This window comes from Lampetra fluviatilis, chromosome 2, assembly GCF_964198595.1.
Source record: "Lampetra fluviatilis chromosome 2, kcLamFluv1.1, whole genome shotgun sequence".
NCBI lineage: Eukaryota > Metazoa > Chordata > Hyperoartia > Petromyzontiformes > Petromyzontidae > Lampetra > Lampetra fluviatilis.
This window is the reverse complement of record NC_136276.1, coordinates 1,852,297-1,872,729: the sequence shown is the minus strand read 5'-3', so window position 1 is coordinate 1,872,729 and position 20,433 is coordinate 1,852,297. Positions and strand designations below refer to the sequence as shown.

At 52.5% G+C, this 20,433-nt stretch overlaps 1 protein-coding gene across 1 annotated transcript in view; it reads left to right on the top strand.

Annotated features, from left to right (window-relative positions):
* The first annotated feature begins 286 nt into the window (after nt 1-286).
* Nucleotides 287-20,433, top strand: part of PIP4K2B (phosphatidylinositol-5-phosphate 4-kinase type 2 beta) — a 35,874-nt gene continuing 15,727 nt past the window's right edge. The window contains exons 1-4 of the mRNA XM_078866689.1: nt 287-543; nt 1,649-2,277; nt 5,862-5,959; nt 17,708-17,804. Coding sequence (XP_078722815.1) covers nt 2,122-2,277; nt 5,862-5,959; nt 17,708-17,804 — 351 coding nt within the window. The 5' untranslated portion in view covers nt 287-543; nt 1,649-2,121. The remainder of the gene's footprint in view (nt 544-1,648; nt 2,278-5,861; nt 5,960-17,707; nt 17,805-20,433) is intronic.

Genomic DNA, 20,433 nt, shown 5'->3' with positions numbered 1-20,433 from the left:
ATCTGGCGGCAGAGGGAAGGAAGCGATGGCGAGGTGCGGTCTGCGATAGGCATCACTGCCACTGGCACATTCCACGTGATGTATAGGGCGAGAGGGGCGGGGTGGGGGGGGCGTTGGGCGAGAGGAGGGGGAAGCGGTGGGGGGGACGAGGGGAAGGGTGGGGGTTGGGCAAGGGGGGGGCGGGGGGGGTTGGGCGAGAGGGGGGCGGGGGGAGATTAAAACCGAGAATCGAAACCGACAGCCGCCGGAATCGTTCCAAGTAGAAATCGATAGAATCGATGGAATCGATAGACGAGGCTTGAAGACGCCGCTCATCGTGCGATGCTCGCTGCTGCCGCTGCTGCTGTTGTGCCGGCTGCTGCTGTGGGTTTCGGTGGTGTTGGTGTCGGTGTCGTATAGAGAGGAGGGAGTGTCGCTGCTGCTGCTGCTGTGCGTGACGACAGCGATGGTGCTGGGAGGACGCGCGAGGTTGCAGGCGGAGACGCCGTGAGCTGCCCGGGCGATGATGATGGTGATGATGGTGGTGGAGGAGTGATTCTGGTGGTGAGTTTATTCCATCGTGGCGGGGTCGTGTGTTGCTGGGTGGCGGGTTTCGTGGAATCGGGCTGTGTGTGTGTGTCGGTGTGTGTGTCAGTGTGTGTCTGTGTGTGTCAGTGTGTGTCAGTGTCAGTGTGTGTGCCAGTGTGTGTCTGTGCGTGTCTGTGTCTGTGCGTGTCTGTGTGTGTGTGTCGGTGTGTGTGTCAGTGTGTGTCAGTGTGTGTGTCAGTGTGTGTGTCAGTGTCTGTGTCAGTGTGTGTGTCGGTGTGTGTGTCGGTGTGTGTGTCTGTGTGTGTGTCGGTGTGTGTGTCGGTGTGTGTGTCGGTGTGTCGGTGTGTGTGTGTGTCGGCGTGTGTGTGTCGGCGTGTGTGTGTCGGCGTGTGTGTGTCGGCGTGTGTGTGTCGGCGTGTGTGTGTCGGCGTGTGTGTGTCGGCGTGTGTGTGTCGGCGTGTGTGTGTCGGCGTGTGTGTGTCAGTGTGTGTGTGTCGGCGTGTGTGTCGGTGTGGGGAGCGGTGGTGCAGCGGTTAGCGCCGCGCTACGAACCCGGCGACCCGAGTTCGATTCCCGCTCACGGCCAGCAACGCCGGTGACGATTGTCTGAACCGGTCCTGAGCCTCTCCTAGGTCGACTCAGCCTCAAAATGGGTACCTGGTGCGGTGTGTGAGCATCGCCACTGGGGAGACAAAGGCGGCCGGGCGTGGTGCTGGCCACCCACCCCCTCGTGTACCATGCCGGCCTTCATAGGTGCTCGCTAGCAGCACTTGCCCCTACAGTCTGTTACAGGCTACACGGGGGACCTTTGCATGTGTGTGTGTATACGGTGCGACATACATGATGCTCCACAACATGTCTGTAGTATACAATGTACGCACATTAAACACGAAATACATACAATACATAGACCATACATACACAATTGTACATGCTAAGCGTACAATACGTGCACAATAAAGTCAAATATAGACACCGCACCCTTTACACGGCATACCAACCAAACCCAGCAGTACGAATACTACACATGCATTGTACATGCATTGTAAATACACGGCATGATCACGATGCACACACTGTATACAATACACTGCATGTGTGTGTTTCTCTCGTGCTAAAGCTGAGTGCAGGAGACACCGGCCACTGGGAGACACCGGCCACTGGGAGACACTGGTGACTTGGAGACACTGGTTACTGGGAGGAGACATCGGCCACTTGGAGACACTGGTGACTTGGAGACACCGGCCACTGGGAGACACCGGCCACTGGGAGACACTGGTGACTTGGAGACACTGGTTACTGGGAGGAGACATCGGCCACTTGGAGACACTGGTGACTTGGAGACACCGGCCACTGGGAGACACCGGCCACTGGGAGACACCGGTGACTTGGAGACACTGGTTACTGGGAGGAGACATCGGCCACTTGGAGACACTGGCCACTGGGAGACACCGGTGACTTGGAGACACCGGCCACTGGGAGACACCGGCCACTGAGACTCTGGTGACCCGCTGCTAGGAGGAGACGCTGCCTGCCTGCCCTACGAAGCAGTCCCAGGCGCCAGCTGCTGCTGCTGCTGTAGCCGGGACAGCGATGGCAGCGAGCGCAGGAGGAGGAGGAGGTGGAGGAGGAGGTGGACGTAGGAACAAGACGACGTCGAGGAAGAAGCACTTCGTGTCCCAGAAGATGAAGCTCTTCCGAGCGAGTGACCCCCTCTTCAGCGTCCTCATGTGGGGAGTCAACCACTCGGTACGTGTCGCTGGCTCCACTGCTCCATTGCCATTGGAGAGGTGTTGTGGGTTATGTCGCGTACATATATAAATGTTGTGTCGTTAAACCCGCCACCACCCGACACGACCAACTAGTAAGGTTTGCCACTCAAACCAGAACGTGCCAATCAGTCACTCGTACAGCACACCGGTGTGTCGGGGAGTAAATCCACAACATTTACAATCTGAGTACGACGTAGTGACGAATTGGCACGTTCTGTTTACGTGACAGACCTTGCTAGTTGGCTGTGTCGGGTGGACCGGTTCAGATAATCCTCACTGGTGACCGGGTTCATAGTACAGCTGGCTAACCGCACTACACTACCGCTCCCCCAACACACACACGGACACATTCGCTCACCACTGCCCCGGTCTAAAACGCAGAACTTCCCTCTAGTAGCCGATTAGTGCGGCTAATCAGACCCGATTATTGCGGCTAATATGGCCGTGGTCACAGCTCGCCGGTCGTTTATGCAGTGGCCACGGTGAGTCGTGTGGCCGGGGGCCCTGCATCGCGGTGAGGGCCAACATTGCCACGTGGGTAACACCGTTAGACCAAACGTAGGCCCAACGTTCCGCGTTTGCTTGGTGGTTATAGGCTCCCTTTCAGTTCCTCGAGCCGAGGTTGAACAGTGGAGGTGTGGCACACCGGTGGCTAGGAGATGTTAACTACCTCGCCTGGTATACAGGAGGTCGTGGGTTCGAGCCCGACTCTGGCGCCTGCTGTATATTTGGAGTTTGCGGTGTCTTTCTCCTTGTGCCCACGTGTATTTTTCTGCGGGTCCTCCGGTTTTTCCCTCAATATTCATAAACGTGCATTTAGGATATTTGGCTGCTATACATTTCCACGTGATGATAAGCCACTTCGTTGAGCTTTCATTTGTGAAAGCCAGGTCGCTTCTGAAAAAGAAATATACAGCCCAGTGGGGCCTTTTCTGGTAAAATAAAATAAATGTTCAATTTAATTCCGCGATTATGTTGCCGGGAATGCGTTTCTTACTGCCACCTCTTCCAAGACGATATTGACCAGCGTGGACGAGTAGACCAAGTACCCCTGTAGAGGAGGCTCTCGAGGGCTCCCGCGAGTGGGAGGACACTTCTGCCAGCAGGGCTGTGAGCCAGCAACTTGCGTGGCTGCGCCTTTTACCTCCTTAGAGCCAATCTGACAATTCCACGACTGCCTTTGGGACATTTTTGGCAGCATCAAAGCATGAAAAACTAGTTCATGAAGCCTGTCTTCGCCAAGCAAAAGTTTTCAATCGATGTCATAATTAACCTCACGTGATTTTTTTTTTGTACAATGTATCTATGGTCAAATACTAACAACTACTGCCAAAAATGTGTGTATTTTTCCGCAAAAAACCCTCAAATTGTTGACGACTTTGATTCAACTTCTCATATTTAAAGACGTACTGATGGAAAAGCGCTCGATTGAAAGATTTAGTTTTTTTTATTAGAAAGAACAAAAAAATAATGAACTTAATAATCTCTGAGGGGAAGCTCTCCTTTACCGTTGGGTTTTTAACATTGGGAGCAACACTGGCGGGGGGGGGGGTGATAAAGTTACTCGTGAGTTTACGACACGGAGACAACTTGTTAAAAACTCAACGATGCAGTTTGGTTGCCAAACATAACGCGCTAAATATATTGTCGCCAAGACAGAATTGTTACGTTCTTGAGTGGACGCAAGGACGCGACTTAACAAAAACCCCCAATTGTGGTGAATGTTGCGGCCACTAGCGGATGTGGAGGTCACGTGAGCCCATTGCCGCACATACGAATACAGCAGCATGTTTCTTACCCAATTGCATGCCACGTACAGTACAGTAAAACCTTGGATTGCGAGCATAATTCGTTCCGGAAACGTGATTGTAATCCAAAGCACTCGTATATCAAAGCACTCGTATATCAAAGCACTGGTATATCAGTTGTGATCACGTGACGCTTGGCAGACAAAGCGTATACATACTACTCGTATTGCAAGACCTCGCTCGTTTATTAAATTCATATTTATTTAAAATGTTTGCTCGTCTTGCAAAACACTCGCAGACCAAGTAACTCGCAATCACTGTTCTATCAAGTTATCCCAAGCTTGGGGATCATTGTTAATCAATGGATCATTGGACCGAGGGCATCATCTCGCGCTCGGTTATATGGCTTGGAGCAAGGATTCTTGGCATAAGGCACTACCACCTGGAGTACAGCTATATTATTCTACTATATTATCCCACACTACGACGAACGGGTTTCGGAGAGAATAAGTAAATGAAACACCTCGACAACACATCCGTCGATACCACTGCCTTGCAAGAAAATGTCGCACGTAAAGCAGAGGCCATTGTCGAAAACGTCGCCTAATTAGATTTATATTATTTTTCCTTTTTAAGGCCACAGTGTTATTGACAATTGTGTTGAATGTTTATTCGTGTTTGTGCTTGTGCCCCACCTGGCAACGCATCGGCACCACCACCACCACCAAGTATTAATTAGTTTTTCAGGATAACATAAGGTCGCGATGGATGCGGCGTGGCCAAAGGAACTCTCGGAGCGGCGTTCAGGAACGCTCCGGCTGAAATTAAGTAAAGGTTACGACCCTTCTAAAAAAACCCGTGGATGCTCGCGGATCTTGACGTGAGGATGATCGAGTCTTTTTTTATTTTTGCGCTCGCGCGCGCAGATATCACCAGGTCACACCCGGAGGGGAGGGCGCGCTTAATTACTATTGTAATTGTGTCGCGCGTAAGGAATCTCGATGACAAATGTCGTTGCGATTGCAGCTGGCGGTGCTGCTCTGAATGTAAAGCGGCAACCAAAAAGAAGACTCGGCACGTTAGTCAGCGACACTCTGGGCTTGAATGGAAGCGGTCCAATAGACGACGTTTCGGGCAACAGCCCTTTTTCACAGTGCTATGAAAAAGGATGCGTTTGCTATCGAGGCAGCACAGTGGTGTTGAGACTGAGTTGTGCTTGTGGACCTGCTGCAGCCCAGCGTAGGCGGGGGAGCAGCATCGGTGGTGAGATGTTAACTACCTCGCCTGGTATACAGGAGGTCGTGGGTTCGATCCCGGACCCTGACGCCTGCTGTATATTTGGAGCTTGAGATTACAATGCAGACACTCCTCTACTTACGAACGAGTTAGGTTCCAGAGGTCTGTCCGTAAGTCGATTTGTTCGTAAGTCCAACTTTACTCCTGTCGGTTCCCAACATGTTGTACGGCGTGTGCACTAAACTCGGGGAATGGCTTCAAAAGTTAAATAATCTCCTGTATATGTAGATGCCACTGGTTCCTCATGTCCTGCAGATGTAGATGCCACCACCAACATCTATTGCGCGGCGGTTGAACTTGTGATTCTCGGTCCGAACAGGCAACTGGACATACGAACAGGTTTATTCGTTTCTCTGAAAGTTCGTGAGTCGAATGTTCGTAAGTAGAGGATTCCCTGTAATGTGTTCAAATTGAGCACCGCGCTCGCTGCTGTGGAGCGCCCGGCGTGATGGCCAACGAAGCTGATCGGCACGCCGCCACCGCCCCCCCCCCCCCCCCGTTGTGTCGTCTGTGGCAGATCAACGAGCTGGCGCATGTGCCGGCACGCGTCATGCTACTGCCCGACGACTTCAAGGCGCACACCAAGACCAAGGTGGACAACCACCTCTTCAACAAGTGAGTCCGTCCTTGGTGGGGGGGGGGTGGGCTTGGTAGATGTGGGGGCAGTGGGGGGTTTTGTCCTATCTCATCACTGAGAGGGGTCTGAACGTGACATCTTTTTATTCTATGAGTCATTCGGTAAAGTCACGTAGATAGAAAAAATAATTTAAAAAATTTAAATGAAAATGAAGTGAATAGAAAATGAATTAAAATATCACGACGTTTCGATCGCAACACAAGGAATCGCCATCAGGCAGGCTGTTTTAAAGGTTTGAAATGGGTGTAGCCCAAGGGTCATAAACGAAGTGGGCAGGGCGAGTGATGTTAAAGTGAGAAATTTGCGTGTAAATGTTCGATCGGAGAGAGAAATTGTAGCTCTTGCTCTGCATCTACATCAGCAGCCATACGGGGTTGTCCCCTCCCCCCCCGCACGAACGGGATGATAGGCGGCGGCGAGGTACAGACAACGACAGACAGAGGAGGTACAGAGAGTGGCACGGAGCTAGACAGAGACGGACACACACGGAGACGGACACTCACACACACGCAGAGTGTTCTATTCCTGTCCCACTCATTCTCCGCTCCAGAAACCCGAGGCTTTCTGTTAGAAGCCCCCAGTCAACGTCTGCTCAGTGGGGGAGTTTGCTTATTCTCCTCCGCTGCCGGAAGAATCGATGATTTGTCCATCTAAATGTTTTACTGCCCTCGCTTTATCTCGTTTTTCACTTCCCTTGTCTTGTTTGTGCGATTTTTTTTTCACTTGCTCCGTTCGTCTAAACTCAACGGCAGGAAGTCTCCCGCGCGTGATTTGCTCGAGTCGCGAGCGGTCGATGCTTCCGCTCAAGATCCGATGGATAGCGAGATGGACCAGTGGCCGCACTGAACCGCTAGCGATGGTCCACGGCATGGGGGATGCCTTCATCCAGCAGCAGATAAACAATGGCTGATGATGATCGCAGTCTTACAAATCTATTTAAATCGATGCATTGTTCCATGCTTGAATCATCACCCTAGTCAGATAACAGTGTAGTGCTGGTTTAAATCTGTAAGTGTATGAGCTAATATTGTCGTATGATATGAACTCCTTGATATGGCACCTTAATTTATTTAATACCTACAGACCTGCCCGGTTATTGTATTACATTTCCATCACTTGTGCTTTTAGGCATCTTTGCCAACACAGGGTGTGGTGGCTGTGATTACATAATAAGGATGATGATACCGTATTCTCCAGATTATAAGACACACTTTCTAACCCCCACCGTTCCCCTCTTTATTTTAAAGCCAAAGTTTTTGCGGTACGTCTTACTTTCCGCGGCGTCTCATACCGGAGAATACGGTAATCGGGAGGATGATGATGATAATGGTGATGATGATGATGATTATGGGGGGAAATTCATTACAGCAGCGGTGGGTCGATGCTGACGCTGGGTCTGCCGTGACAGCTGGGCGTTTGTGGCCGTGTGGCAGTACAGCAAGCGGGTTTGTGCGAGTGAACCACCGCTCGGTGTGGAACGAGCTCGTTTGGGTGTGACCCCCCCTCTCGCGTGTATGTCAGTGTGTGTGTCACCCCCACAACTCCCAATTGGTGATGGGGCAGTTGTGAAGACAGTGGAGTTTCCCATACCTGGGCAGTGTGCTCATGACCGGCTCCAGTTTAACAGCAGAGGTCTCACTCCGAATCAGTCGAGCAGCAATATCTTTTCATCGGTTGCGTAACGCTGTGTGGAAGCTACCTGGTCTGTCGCTCCGCACGAAGCTTCAGGTCTTCTCAGCCACGGTCATTCCCTCCCTTCTCTATGCTTGAGAAACGTGGACCCCACTAATGGAACATCTTTGCCGGTTAGAAACATTTAGGCTGGCCTGCCTACTATCCATCCTGGGTTTAACCAGGCTGGATTGTGTGAGGAGCTCACAAATCCTTGAAAGATCTGGACAAAATCCCTTTGGTGAGCTCTTCCGACAGGCAAGGCTGCGTTGGCTGGGTCACGTAGCCTGCATGCCCAGCCACCGCATGCCTAAACAGATTTTGTTCGGCCGGATCGAGGGGGTGAAACGGGCGCGGCACGGGCTAGAGAAGAGATGGAGTGATGTGGTACAGAAGGACGTGGAGCTGAGTGGACTTGCCAATAACTGGTACCAGCAGTGTCAAGATCGGCCTCTGTGGAGGAGGCTCGTGAAGGATGCTACTGGGCAGTTGGAGGCAGTCGCCCTCCAACAACAACGGAGGGCGGAGGAGCGACGCTCACAACAACGAGCGGAGCGCCGGGTTGATAAAGCACAGCAAGTTGTCACAGTAGGGGGCACAGGTGGTGCATCAGCCAGTCATCTTAGTTAGCCGACCCGTGGCACCTGGGTCTGTCCCGTGACCTCCTGCCAGCGGGCGTGTGACACTTCACGTGGCCTCAACGTGCACATGGCCTGGCACAAGCGTCGTGGCGACGTCACCGCCTCTTAGTGGCGAATGGCGGTTGTTGTATATGTTTGGCTGTGTGTGTCTGTGTGTGTTGTTATATGTTTGGCTGTGTGTGTCTGTGTGTGCACAATGATAACGAACAGTTTTTGCTTCTCAGCACATTAGCGCCACAGCTCTCAGAATTATTTACAGATGCCCCCCCCCCAAAAAAAAGAAATCACCTCCTATTGGTGACCGTGGCATCGCTGCGGCACAATGAGCCAGCGAACCACCACCGCTCTGAACCCAGTGACCTGAGTTCAATTCCCGGCCACGGCTGAACCGGTCCTGGGGCCCCCCCCAAGTGCGGTGAAGTATGGTCAAACCACCCCTCTACGACCACCGAAACGGTACGGGGAGACCTTCGTCCGGCAGTGAATGGACAGAAGAGCCGTGCCGCGCTCTTTATTGTCATAATCACTGTCGACGCACTCGGACTCGCTGTTATTTTCAACACCCATTAGTTCAGTAAACGGGCAATTATGTTTTATTGCGCGCGTTCTAAACAAAAGACCGTTCCGAATGGAACGTGTCGGCTTGAAATTGCATCTTATTGCCGCTTGTCAGCTATTTGTGTTCCACGCCCCCCACCCCCCGGACACTTGTGAAGTTATTTATTCTTGTTAAACCCACCATTAACCACGGGTGGCGGTTTTAGACGAGAAACTTTTTAACTGTGGGCAGCAGCTCCGTTCCAAAGACACCGCCGCGCCGTGTCGTCGCTCGGCTGGAGTTTTCTCGTTCTGTCGCGATTCCTGGCAGCGTGTCATTAGCGGCGGCGGGGGATTATTTGGGCAGCACGATCCAAGACGGGGCGGCCGCCTCCGCCTCCCACGCAGCATCGCCTTGGAAGGGATTCCGCTCGAATGTCTCCAGTTCAACACGGGAGTCGCAGCGGTAGTAGGCTCTTCGTGACCAATATTATTCAGAATAAATGTTGTTTTTTGTTGGTAGGATTCGATCGCGTAAATATCGACGTGTCGTTTGACTCGCGAAAATAACACTCGCTTCAGCGTGTTGGAGTGTCAAACCCGCAAATGTTTACAATTCGAGTACCGCGACGTTTCGCCGGCGATGACTACAACAGCAACAACAACAACAAGCGGCTTCATCGAGCGATTAGCCATGAATTGTGAATAAGTCTTCCCGTGGGTCACATCCCCCCCTCCCCCCCCCACCGCGTGGGTCTGGTTGAGAGCAGAGCTCGTCAGACCGCGCATTGCGAACATCCAGCCGCCGTGCTGCAACCACGCTGCGGAAGGGTTGCATAAAGGGCCCCATTACTCAACTCCGTCGATTTGGTTGGCTTCGTTATTTATTTTGCACTGTATGGGGATTTGTTTGTATTAATTCCTCGGTGTGTCGCTGCACAGATGTCGGTGCGTGTCTGTGTAGGTCGACTCGCGCTCAAACGAGTACCCGGTGCGGTGTGTAAACATCGCCACGAGAGAGACAAAGGCGGCCGGGCGTGGCGCTGGCCACCCACCCCCCTCGTGTGCTGTGTCAGCCTTCATAGGTGCTCGCGAACAACGTGTGTGCACGAGTGTGCGTAAGTTAGTGCGGCTGGCTCGCGCACGCGCGCACAGACACGCGTGCGCGCGTGTCTGTGCGCGTGTCTGTGCGAGCTGTTGATGAACGAGGCAGGCAGGAATTCCTCCGCTTACGAGTCGGAGCGCGGGTGCGGCAAAGTTGCTTCTGAGCCCTCACAGCTGCCTGGGGGTGGCGGGGTGAGGGAGGGGAGCAGTGGCGGTGCGGGGGGGGGCAGACCAGCACCCCCTAAACGCGACCCGGTCACAACAACAGGCAAACCTCTTGCACAACACGGCAACGTTTCCCCGTTTAGCCTGAGCAGACTGTTGGGGCAGGTGCTTTTAGCGAGCACCTAACGAAGGCTAGCACAGCACACGAGAGGGTGGGTGGCTAGCACCACCCCCGGCCGCCTTTGTCTCCCTTGCAGCGATGTTTACACATCGCTCACAGCACACACAACCGCACAATATGACTGAATCACCACCGCACATGCGCCCCATCTCACCCGATCTCAGAAGCTAAGCAGGTTGTGAGTCTGGATAATGCTCGGGGATGGGTGATGACCGGGGGGGTGCTTACCAGGTGTTATAGGTTTAGTGAGGCTTTCGCGGGTAAATAATTGGCATTGTTATTATGATCACGACTGTACTAAATGGGGCCTATATCCAGCACTCAAACGTCAGCCTTCATTGGCCCAGGAAAGCCTCGCCGAGTCTCAAGACTCTTTTGCAGTGGCGAGATGTTAACTACCTCGCCTGGTATACAGGAGGTTGTGGGTTCGATCTCAACCCTGACACCTGTGTATTTGAAGTTTGCGTGTTTTCCCCATGGTCACGTGGATTTTTGCCTCGGTCCTCCGGGTTTTTCCCTCCGCATTAATAATCAACACCCGTTTATAGTATTTGGCTGCTATAAATTTCCACATGCCGATAAGCCCCTTGGTTGAGCTATAATTTGTGATAGCCAGGTGACTTCTGACAAAGAGCTGTGTCGCTCAGTGGGCCTTACCATTCGGGAGGCTCCTGCTGCATCGGGGATGTTTTGCTCGTTGTGGAAGGAAACGGGAGAAGCTGGACAAAACCCAGCGCTCCGCAAGGGGGCCTGCACTGATGTACAGGCAGAGTTCAAGCAAACAACCCATCGTTGTCATTGCCATCGGCACACCCTGCTGATGAAACCCAGAAGGCCGAGACCGTTCCAGGGCGCGCTTTGGTTGCGCTGAACAAATGCTGGCGGAAAACGTTGCTGCAGAACTCCGATTCGGCCAAAGGACTCTGTTGTTTTATCGGGACGATGAGACGGACGCTTCCCTGTCGGGTTGGTTATGTGTCAGCTTATTTAATTGCTTTCCTTAATTCATATCGAATTACTCATGGCCCGCCCAGACGGCCAACGATGATTTTGTAAACGACAAACGGCAGCATGCACGAAGTGCCTCGGGGTTACAGCCAATAACAACAAAACAACCAGGGGTGCGGAGAGAGAGCCTCACGCACACAGCTGACCCACAGTACGACGCAATAGACGGAGGGGTCGCCAAAATAGCCAGGCAATCCCTGCGAGGGCACGCAGGCCCACCACCACCAACAACAACAACAACCAGTCGGCCCCCCCAGCACCACGCGGAGCCGGCGTGATGGAGCACTCTGCCCGTGCGCGTTGTGTGGGCTCTCGCACTCCGTGCGCATGCCGGCAGCTTCTTTGGGAATTGTCGGGCACGCGACGCCGGACGTGACGCGGTCGAACCGCGTCGGGGAACGCTCGCTCGGACACACGGCCGGACCCCTGAACGACACGCATACATGTACTCTCCACCCAGTCAACAACAACAACAACAACGACGACCACCGCCATGCGCCACTCGATGGCGTGGACATCACCATGGCGCTTGTGCGAGGCTAGCTGCACTTTGAGGCAGGTCACGAGACAGACCCAGGTGTTATGGGTTAGCCAACTGAGATGACTGGGTGATGCACCAACTGTGCTCCCCACTGGCAGTCAACAGCAGACGCACACAGACGCACCCTACAAACAAGACAACCCCCAAATAGATCATACACACAGGCGCATCCTACACACACACGCTACACACAGACAACCCCCCAAATAGGTCCCACACACACATCCTACACACGCACACCCCTAATAAATCACACACACATCCTACACACACGCACATACCTCCTAATCGATCACACGTTATTATCTTGTCAGGATAATAACGAGGATATCATCACCATTCATCACCATCGTCATCATCGTCCATCCGCGTTTCGCCGCTCACGGACGCCACCTTCGCTCGGAGGCAGCAGGAGGGCCGGGCGGCCGTGTGAATCGGAGTGCATCGTATTTCTAATTGTCGCAGCAATGTGTCGCCCTCGTCTCTGTGGCGTGTTTTTTTTTATCTTCGTTTGTGCCGCCAACCCGGAGTGCACACACCCAGATATTTACTGAAATGAAACTCAACAGTTTTTTATTTCACCGGGCAAGGCCCACTGAGCTATGTAGCTCTTTTTCAGAAGCGACCTGGCGACCACAAACGACAGCTCAACGAAGAGGCTCATCGTCGTCATCCTCACGTGGAAATTTATAGCAACAGCAAAATACTCTGAACGCGTGACGTTGATTCTAAATGTGGAGGGCGGAAAACCGGAGGATCCGGAGAAAAATCCACGCGACCACGGGGGGAGAGGGAGAGACCACTGCAAACTACAAATATACAGCAGCAGTAGCAGGCGTCAGGGTCGGGATCGAACCCACGACCTCCTGTACACCAGGCGAGGTCGTTGTTTTGTGGTTGCGCTCTTGACGAAGGACATGCGTCGACTGCACGGTTGCTCTTCGACGTTATTGCCTCTCTCCCCCCTGATGATTCTGCAGCCAGCAGTGGATAGAGAACGGTCGCTGTCGGTCACCGGGTTGCCTATGACGTGGCTTAATCGATGACAAAATCGCGGTGGGGTTTTTTTTTCGTTTTTATCAGATTGAGTTGAGCAACTTTACCGTTGGAACACACTTCGGATTGTTTCATCTGTAACAGCCACCACTGGCGGCGTGTGCTGCGAGTTATGCGTTTTTGTTATTGTTGTTGTTGTGTTTGTGTGTGTCTTTTTACAGTCATGTTGTTACGATCATTATTGTCATCGGTTGGCATCTGCCATGTCCGGTAACAAAGGTAAAGGTGGAGCGCTGAAATTGCTTGTTCACGACACTGCTGGCAGAAGAGCCTCTTCTACTAGGAGGGAGTTCTTCAGGGCCCCCCTCCAGGGCCCCCCTGGGGGGTAAAAAGGGCGCCACGGTGGCGAGATGTTAACTCCTTTGCCTGGTTTGCAGGAGGTCGTTGGTTCGATTCCGACCCCGACGTCTGTGTAGTTGGAGGTTGCGTGTCCTCCCTGTGGTCGCGTGGCTTTTTCTCCAGGTCTTCCATTTTTCGCCTCCACATTTAGAAACATGCGTTTAGAGTGTTTGGCTGCTCTAGATTTCCACGTGAAAAGCCTCTTCGTAGAGCTGTCGTTTGTGGCCAGGTCGCTCCTAAAGAAGAGCTACTTAGCAGCTCGGTGGGCCTTACTTGGTATAATAAAAATAAAAGTAAAATTTAGTTTTAGTTTAATTTTACGACGAATATGACATCTCCCCCCATGCTTTTTCCGTCCAGAATGGTGTCACGTGGCGCAGGGTGACGTCAGTTTTTTTGGGGGTTTCAGGTTTGTTTTGTTTACCCAGCCGAGGGCTCGACAGACCACCGGGCCATGAGTCCCGGTTGCTCAGGCGTCCCGGGTCACCAAAAAAGGAACAAAAACGAAAAAGAACTTGGACACGTGGCATGTCATGCCAATAACCTGAAACTCTCAAAAGACATCCGAAATTATTCTCAAAAATCCCAATCGTCAAATCCAAAGCTCGCCTCCTTGCTCCCTGTTATTATAGTTGGGTGTCTACGAATTATTCGGTGTATCTATGGACAAAAAAAGAGTTCCTCCCACACGTCCCATTCTCCTGCCCGTGTCTCTCTCTCCCAACCCACGGCTCTCCCGTGTGGCTTCCTCTAGCACACGTGTCTCTCCCGCCCATGTCTCTCCCGCCCGTGTCTCTCCCGCCCGTCTCTCTCTCTCCCGTGTCTCTCCCGCCCTCCCGTGCGCGTCTCTCTGTCCCTAGCACGTTTGTTGGCTTCACGTCGCTACTCCTCCGCCCGCGCGCTCTTTGTGTGGCCACTCGCACTCCGCTGCGGCCCAGGCCGGGGAGTTCGCTATCGCGCGGAAACAGACGAAACGCGCTCTCGAGCCCGGCCGCTTGGCACCGACTCTCTGGCCCTTATCAGCCTCGACAAATCCCGCCACGACCTCGTTAGAAATCTCTTATCGGGTGTTTTGTGTGCGAGCCTGCCTGCCTGCGCGTACCGCGCGGGTACGTGCGAGCGTGAGATTGTGAGCGCGCGCACGTGTGCGTGCGTGTGCTGCTGGAGCAGTGGAGGAGGGTGTGCGGAGTGGGCAAGGGCGATGACGGAGAGTCGTGTGGGTTGCCGCCCTGGTGTACGGTGGTTGGCACACCGCGCTTGAGTTGCAGAGCTCGCCGCGTTCGATACGATCCCCCGGAGCGGCAGCTGAAACAATGGGCAGGATTCTTAAATCACCCCCCCCACCCTCCCCTCCCCACTCGCCTCTGTCCACCCAGCAGTCCACATGGACACACCACAGTTCCGTCGATCACCAGGTGGCGTGTGGTGGGGTAAGACGTGGGCGAATCCCACGTCTTACACGACGTGCAGCCAGCGTGGAAGAGTAGACCAAGTAACCCTCGACGGGGTTCTGCAGAGCTCGCTCGAGTGGAGGCACTTCCGCCAGCGGTGGCGTGGGCGAGCAGTTGCGGGGCTGCGCCTTCACCTTTCACGGAATGTGTCAGTTGCTATAAATACAACTGGGGTATTATATTGTCAATAAGAGGGGGGGGGAAGCGTGATTGCATGAAAGGCCAGGCCTGCCAAAATGTCAGTCTTGTCTCGTCATCTCTGCCAGAGAATAGAAAAAAGAAAATCCTTCACCGAACTTAAATTTACAGTCTTCTTTGTGAATGAATGCGTAAGGATGGGGGTGGAGGGTGAGCAGTGTGGGGTGGAAGTTTCTGCTAAACATACGTACGTATGTTGGACTTTTTTCGCACCGTACGTAGCCAACTGTGCTCATCCGAGGTGCGGGGGGGGGTAAATATCAATAGTCTACGTGGCGCGTTCAGTCGGCGCACTGCCGTGGGCCGAGCGTGAATCTACCTGGACAGCGTTCTCTCGTCAATGCGATGGGGAGACTCGATAACCCACGCGGCGTGCGGTCGGTTCCGTTTGAAAGCCAAAGCGAAGTTCCTGCCGCTGCTCCTGAAACCCCGTTGCTGTCGTGCGCAAGAATGTATAATAGAACCCCAACACATGCCACATGCCTAGCAGATGGCTGATATTTATCGTTAATTTAATGTGCGTATGTATGTTGAACTCATCTTCTTGGTTCTTTCGGTAAAGTCACGTAGAACCAAGAAGATGAATCCCTGCAGTCACAAAAGCTTTAAATCGAAATATGTTGAACTCCTTTCACACCGTACGTAGCCAACCGTGCTAATTGGAGGTGCAGGAAAAGGACAACAAACCAAACACAAAGCAGTTCTAAAGAAATGAGTTTTCAATCTAGATCATTTAAAAGTGCATATAGCTCCAGCGGCTTCCTAATATCTGAAGGAAGAGCGTTCCAGACGGTCGCAGAAGCACATCCACGCTCACTTCTTCGGAGCATTTCACAATCCAGGTTTGATAATTTTTTATTTTGTATCTCGCCCGCAGATCGCCACGCATCGAACTTACTGATTCCCCACTTTCATCCGCTTCGCGTGGCGCTAATCGTAAGGCGAAAGCCTGCCCTCTTGAGCCGTGAGATTTTCGGGGTTGTCAAGTTTATTACCGGGGCACCTCCCATTTATAGACATGATGTAAGATAACAGTTAATAACATCTTGCCACCGCAGGGGCGGCGGCGACCTTGTATCCAGGAGGTCGTGGGTTCGATCCCGACCCTGATGCCTGCTGTCTATTTGGAGTTTGCAAGTTCTCCCTGTGGTCGCGTGGATTTTTATCTGGGTCCTCCCGTTGTTCCCTCCACATTTAGAATCAACATCATGCGTTTAGAGTACAGTATTTGGCTGCTTCATATTTCCATGTGATAAGCCACTTCGTTGTGCTATGATTTGTGGCCAGGTCGCTTCTGAAAAAGAGCTACGTAGCTCAGTGGGCCTTACCTGGTAAAATAAAAAAAATAGTAAAGTATAATTCTTATCCTATTGGCAGTGGGTGCACAAAGCGCAAATAAAATTATTTGTACTAAAACAACTTTTGGGTTCCACGGTCTAACCCAAAAAATATTCTCACAAATCATATTGGTTGTGTGAAAGCCTCTTCATGAAATTCACAAACAACAACTCAACACAGTTGTCAACAAAACTCTGTCTTCCGCCCTATGCAAGGCCCCGTTGTCTGAAATGTCGGCTGTTACACGTATACAGTGTTTTTGAGGGCAAACGCCCTGTAAAGTGTCTAATAGACAGAAATGTGTTATTTGGGCATACTTTCTGGAACTTGTTATCTGTAAATGACACGGCGTTTTGCCTGCAATGAGATTTCCATAGCCGTGATTAGAATCACATTTTATTTCAAAGGTTCACTTTTACTTTTGGGCTCGCCAGCCCTGATGAAGCTGGAATCGGTTTGAGCGAAAAACCTCGTCGCCCGGTCATGTTGGATGCAGCCGTGAAAAGTCTCACGCCATGGGTGAGAATGAGCTTCATTGCTCAGGACAGTGGCACGTATTTAATAAAAACATGTCTTTGTAAACGTGGCAATCGCGTCAGGTGTTGGAGTGTTAACGACAATGATTTTTCGCGAGCCATCGAACAAAAGACAGTTACCGCATCGCGCGCTTTCAGTTGTGCTTCTGCGGCCATCTGGAACGCGCTCTTCCTTCCGATATGAGAAAGCCGTAGGAGCTATGCACTTTTAAATGTACTGTAGATTGAAAATGCATTTTTTTTAGAACTGATTTTTGTCCTGAGTTTGTTGTCCTTCCCCCGCACCTCCGATTAACACTGTTGGCTACGTACGGTGCTAAAGAAATTCAACATACACATACATAACACTACCGTGTGGCCTCACTCAACGGCAAATGTGGAGTTTCATTTAGGTGTGACATGATGGCCGCTTGTTATTTCATTCGCTTTACTTGCCAAGCTGCGAGCGTTAAGGTATTTCACATCGTCTCCATAAAGTCCTCCTCGTCAATAAAAAAATGTAAACTGGCGGTATGCGTGCCAAATCGTGCGTGTGAGATAAAAAAAAACCGAACGACATAAACAAGACGGTGGAAACGAGACGAAAGGAAACCGATTCCTGAATTGAATTGTAACCCGACAATTATGACGATCTTGTTGCACCACTGTATGTACGTATGTTGAACATTTTTCGCACCGTACGTAGCCAACCGTGCTAATCGGAGGTGCGGGTGCGACTCGTCACGCACCTGAACCTCAGCAAGGCATTCTTAGATTGCCCCGTGTCTAACAAAACTTTAGTTTTTGTTTACCTGCGAGTCGGAGGCAAAGGGGCGTTGACACGGAGCGGTGTGAAGTTGGGGTCAATCAGTCAACTGCTGCTGCACGCTCTGGGCGTGTGACCTGCAGTTTCCTTGACCTCTGCCCTCTCACCTGACCTTCCCCCACCTGTCTCTTGCGGGCGTGTGTCTGTCGGCACAGAGAGAACATGCCCAGCCGCTTCAAGTTCAAGGAGTACTGCCCTGTGGTGTTCCGCAACCTTCGCGAGCGGTTTGGCGTCAGCGAGCAGGAGTACCTGGTGCGTGGACGCTGCATTTGGCTGCGACGTTGAGTCGAGCTTCACGGCATTGCACCGGGTCCCCGCTGAGACACTGTACGGTGGACCACGCTAACTCACACTGAGCCGCTACGACGCACGCACAAAGCAGACACCTCCTGAAGGCCGGAAACGGCACTCATTTGTGGCCGAGTCGACCTAGGGGAGGCCCAGGACCGGCTCAGATAATCGCCACCGGTGTTGGCCGTGAGCGGGAAACGAACTTGGGCCGCTGGGTTCGTAGCGCAGCGCTATCCGCTGCACTACCACTCCCCACGCGCACACTCACGTGGACACACCGAGTAAGTCACACTGACGCACGCATACTACTCGCAGCGTGCCCCACACCGCACGTCATCGTGGCACACAAAGCGTACCACAGTCACACGACACTGCACCAAAGACAATGACCGCCAGTATAACATGAACAGACCGCTGGGTCGAGTGTTGTTTTAGCGAGCACCTATTAAGACCGGCACAGCCAATGAGGTGGTGGTGAGTCAGCGCCACACCCGGCTCTTACCTTTGTGTCCCCAGCGCAACAGATACTCATTTAAGGCTGTGTCGACCTAGTGGAGGCCCACGTCCGGGTCAGATAATCGTAATTGATGTTGGCCGTGAGCGTGAATAGAATTCGGGTCGCCGGGTTCGTAGCGCAGCGTGCTAACCGCTGCACCACCGCTCCCCGCGATGTACGGTGCGAAAGAAGTTCAGCATAGACGCACACACTGAACCACACACCACGCGCACCGCACTGCTCTGACCGCACAGTGAGATTCTCCGTCTGTCCTCGGATGCACTCACCACCCTCCCCCCCCCCCATACAGGCACCCGCATGGATACCAGCGAAACGAATAAACAATAACCAAAATCCCAAAACAAGCTGTGACCCTCAAGGCGGGGCGCGTGTTTGGCTCAGCCTGTAGGGTCCCCCTTTGGCTGCCTTTGCCCCAAGACACACCGGGTGCAGTGAAAGGTTCCCGGAATTGCCGGAAACTCTGTTGCTCAGGAGTTGCTTGTCCCTGTTGGCAAATTCTCAACCAAAAGCTATCGCTCCGAATCCAGTGGGGGGGCAGTGTTCCTTGCCAGCCAATCGGAAGCGGTCGATCTAGCTCTTAGACCAATCACGGCAGAGCTATAGATCGGCTACAGTTGTAAATGCCGTATGTAAATCCGTAATGGATTACAATATTTACAATGCCATTGTAATAATGTATTACAATGGCATGGAGTGGCTGGTGTGGTGTGAATGAAACATCGCCACTGGGGAGACAAAGGCGGCCGGGCGTGGTGCTGGCCACCCACCCCCTCGTGTGCCGTGCCGGATTCCATCGGTGCTGCTACTCGCTAGCAGCACTTGCCCCCAAACAGTCTGTTAAGGCTACGCGGGTGGATCTTTGCCTTTGTGCGCGAGTCTGTTGCACTTAAGGATCGAATGATGAACGAGTGAATAATTCACCGCAAGTGAAGGTGATGAATTAGTTAATGCCGGATTGGTTTCATTCGCGATGCCCCAGAGTTCCACAAGGAAACGCATTACCGATGCATTATTCAGCGCACGATACGGAGTCTCCACCAGCCACTGTCAACTCGTGGGTTGGGATAGAGAGAGGGGGAGGGGCGCGTCAGGGGCAGGCTGTGGCATTGATACCGTGCAGGAGAAATGTCGAAATGTGCGATGGGAGCTTCAGCCTCTCTAATACCCAAAGTTAATCAAGTGCCGTCGCAACACAAAGCACACTCGTTCACAATATGAAGCAGTTTCCTTCCTTCCTTTCCACAAAACTACGGAACGCGGAACGCACACACGCCTCTTAGTCACGCGCAACACAAGCGTACAAAATGTGAAGCAATTTCCTTCAGCGGCACTGTACAAAACACGAAATACAGAACGTTAACAAATGCCTCGGTAACGCCGCACGAATAACGTTATCTCTCCGTGTTACCCTTAGTTGTGTTATTGGGAGGCAGAAGTGGGGGGCTGCTCCATACTCTATATATACTGTATATTGTATTTGTGGGGGTGTGGGGGAGCGGTGACTCAGTGGTTAGCGCACTGCATTACGGACCCGGTGACCTAATCTCGATTCCCGCTCACGGCTAATAGCAGTGGAAAATGTTCCCACCGGTCCTCGGTCTCCCCTAGGTCGACTCAGCCTATAGCGAGTACCTGGTGCGGTGCGTATACATCAGCACTGGGGGAGACAAAGGCGGCCGGGCGTGGTCGTGGCGACACCAGCCCCCCTCGTGTGCCATTCGGGCCTTCGTAGGTTCTGCCCGGCAGTCTGCAGCTGAAGGCCATACAGGGGGGGGGGGAGATCTTTGTAAATGCACCACTGCATGAAATATTAATGCTCGCAGTAAAACAGAAACGGTTTTGTCAACGAAAGATTGATTCCGGACGAAGCTTCCTGCCAGAGGGAAGGGGGGGGCTAGTGGTGGGTTGTGGCTTTAGCACGAGGTGCAGACACAGCCATACAGCGTGGCCCAAAAGTGAGGACACACACAGGGTTACGAGCTTTTTTGCATGTCCATGGACGGGTGAATATTGCAGTAAATCTGAAATATTCAATAGAAAAATTGTTCAGCTCATGATTATAAATGAGGGGGG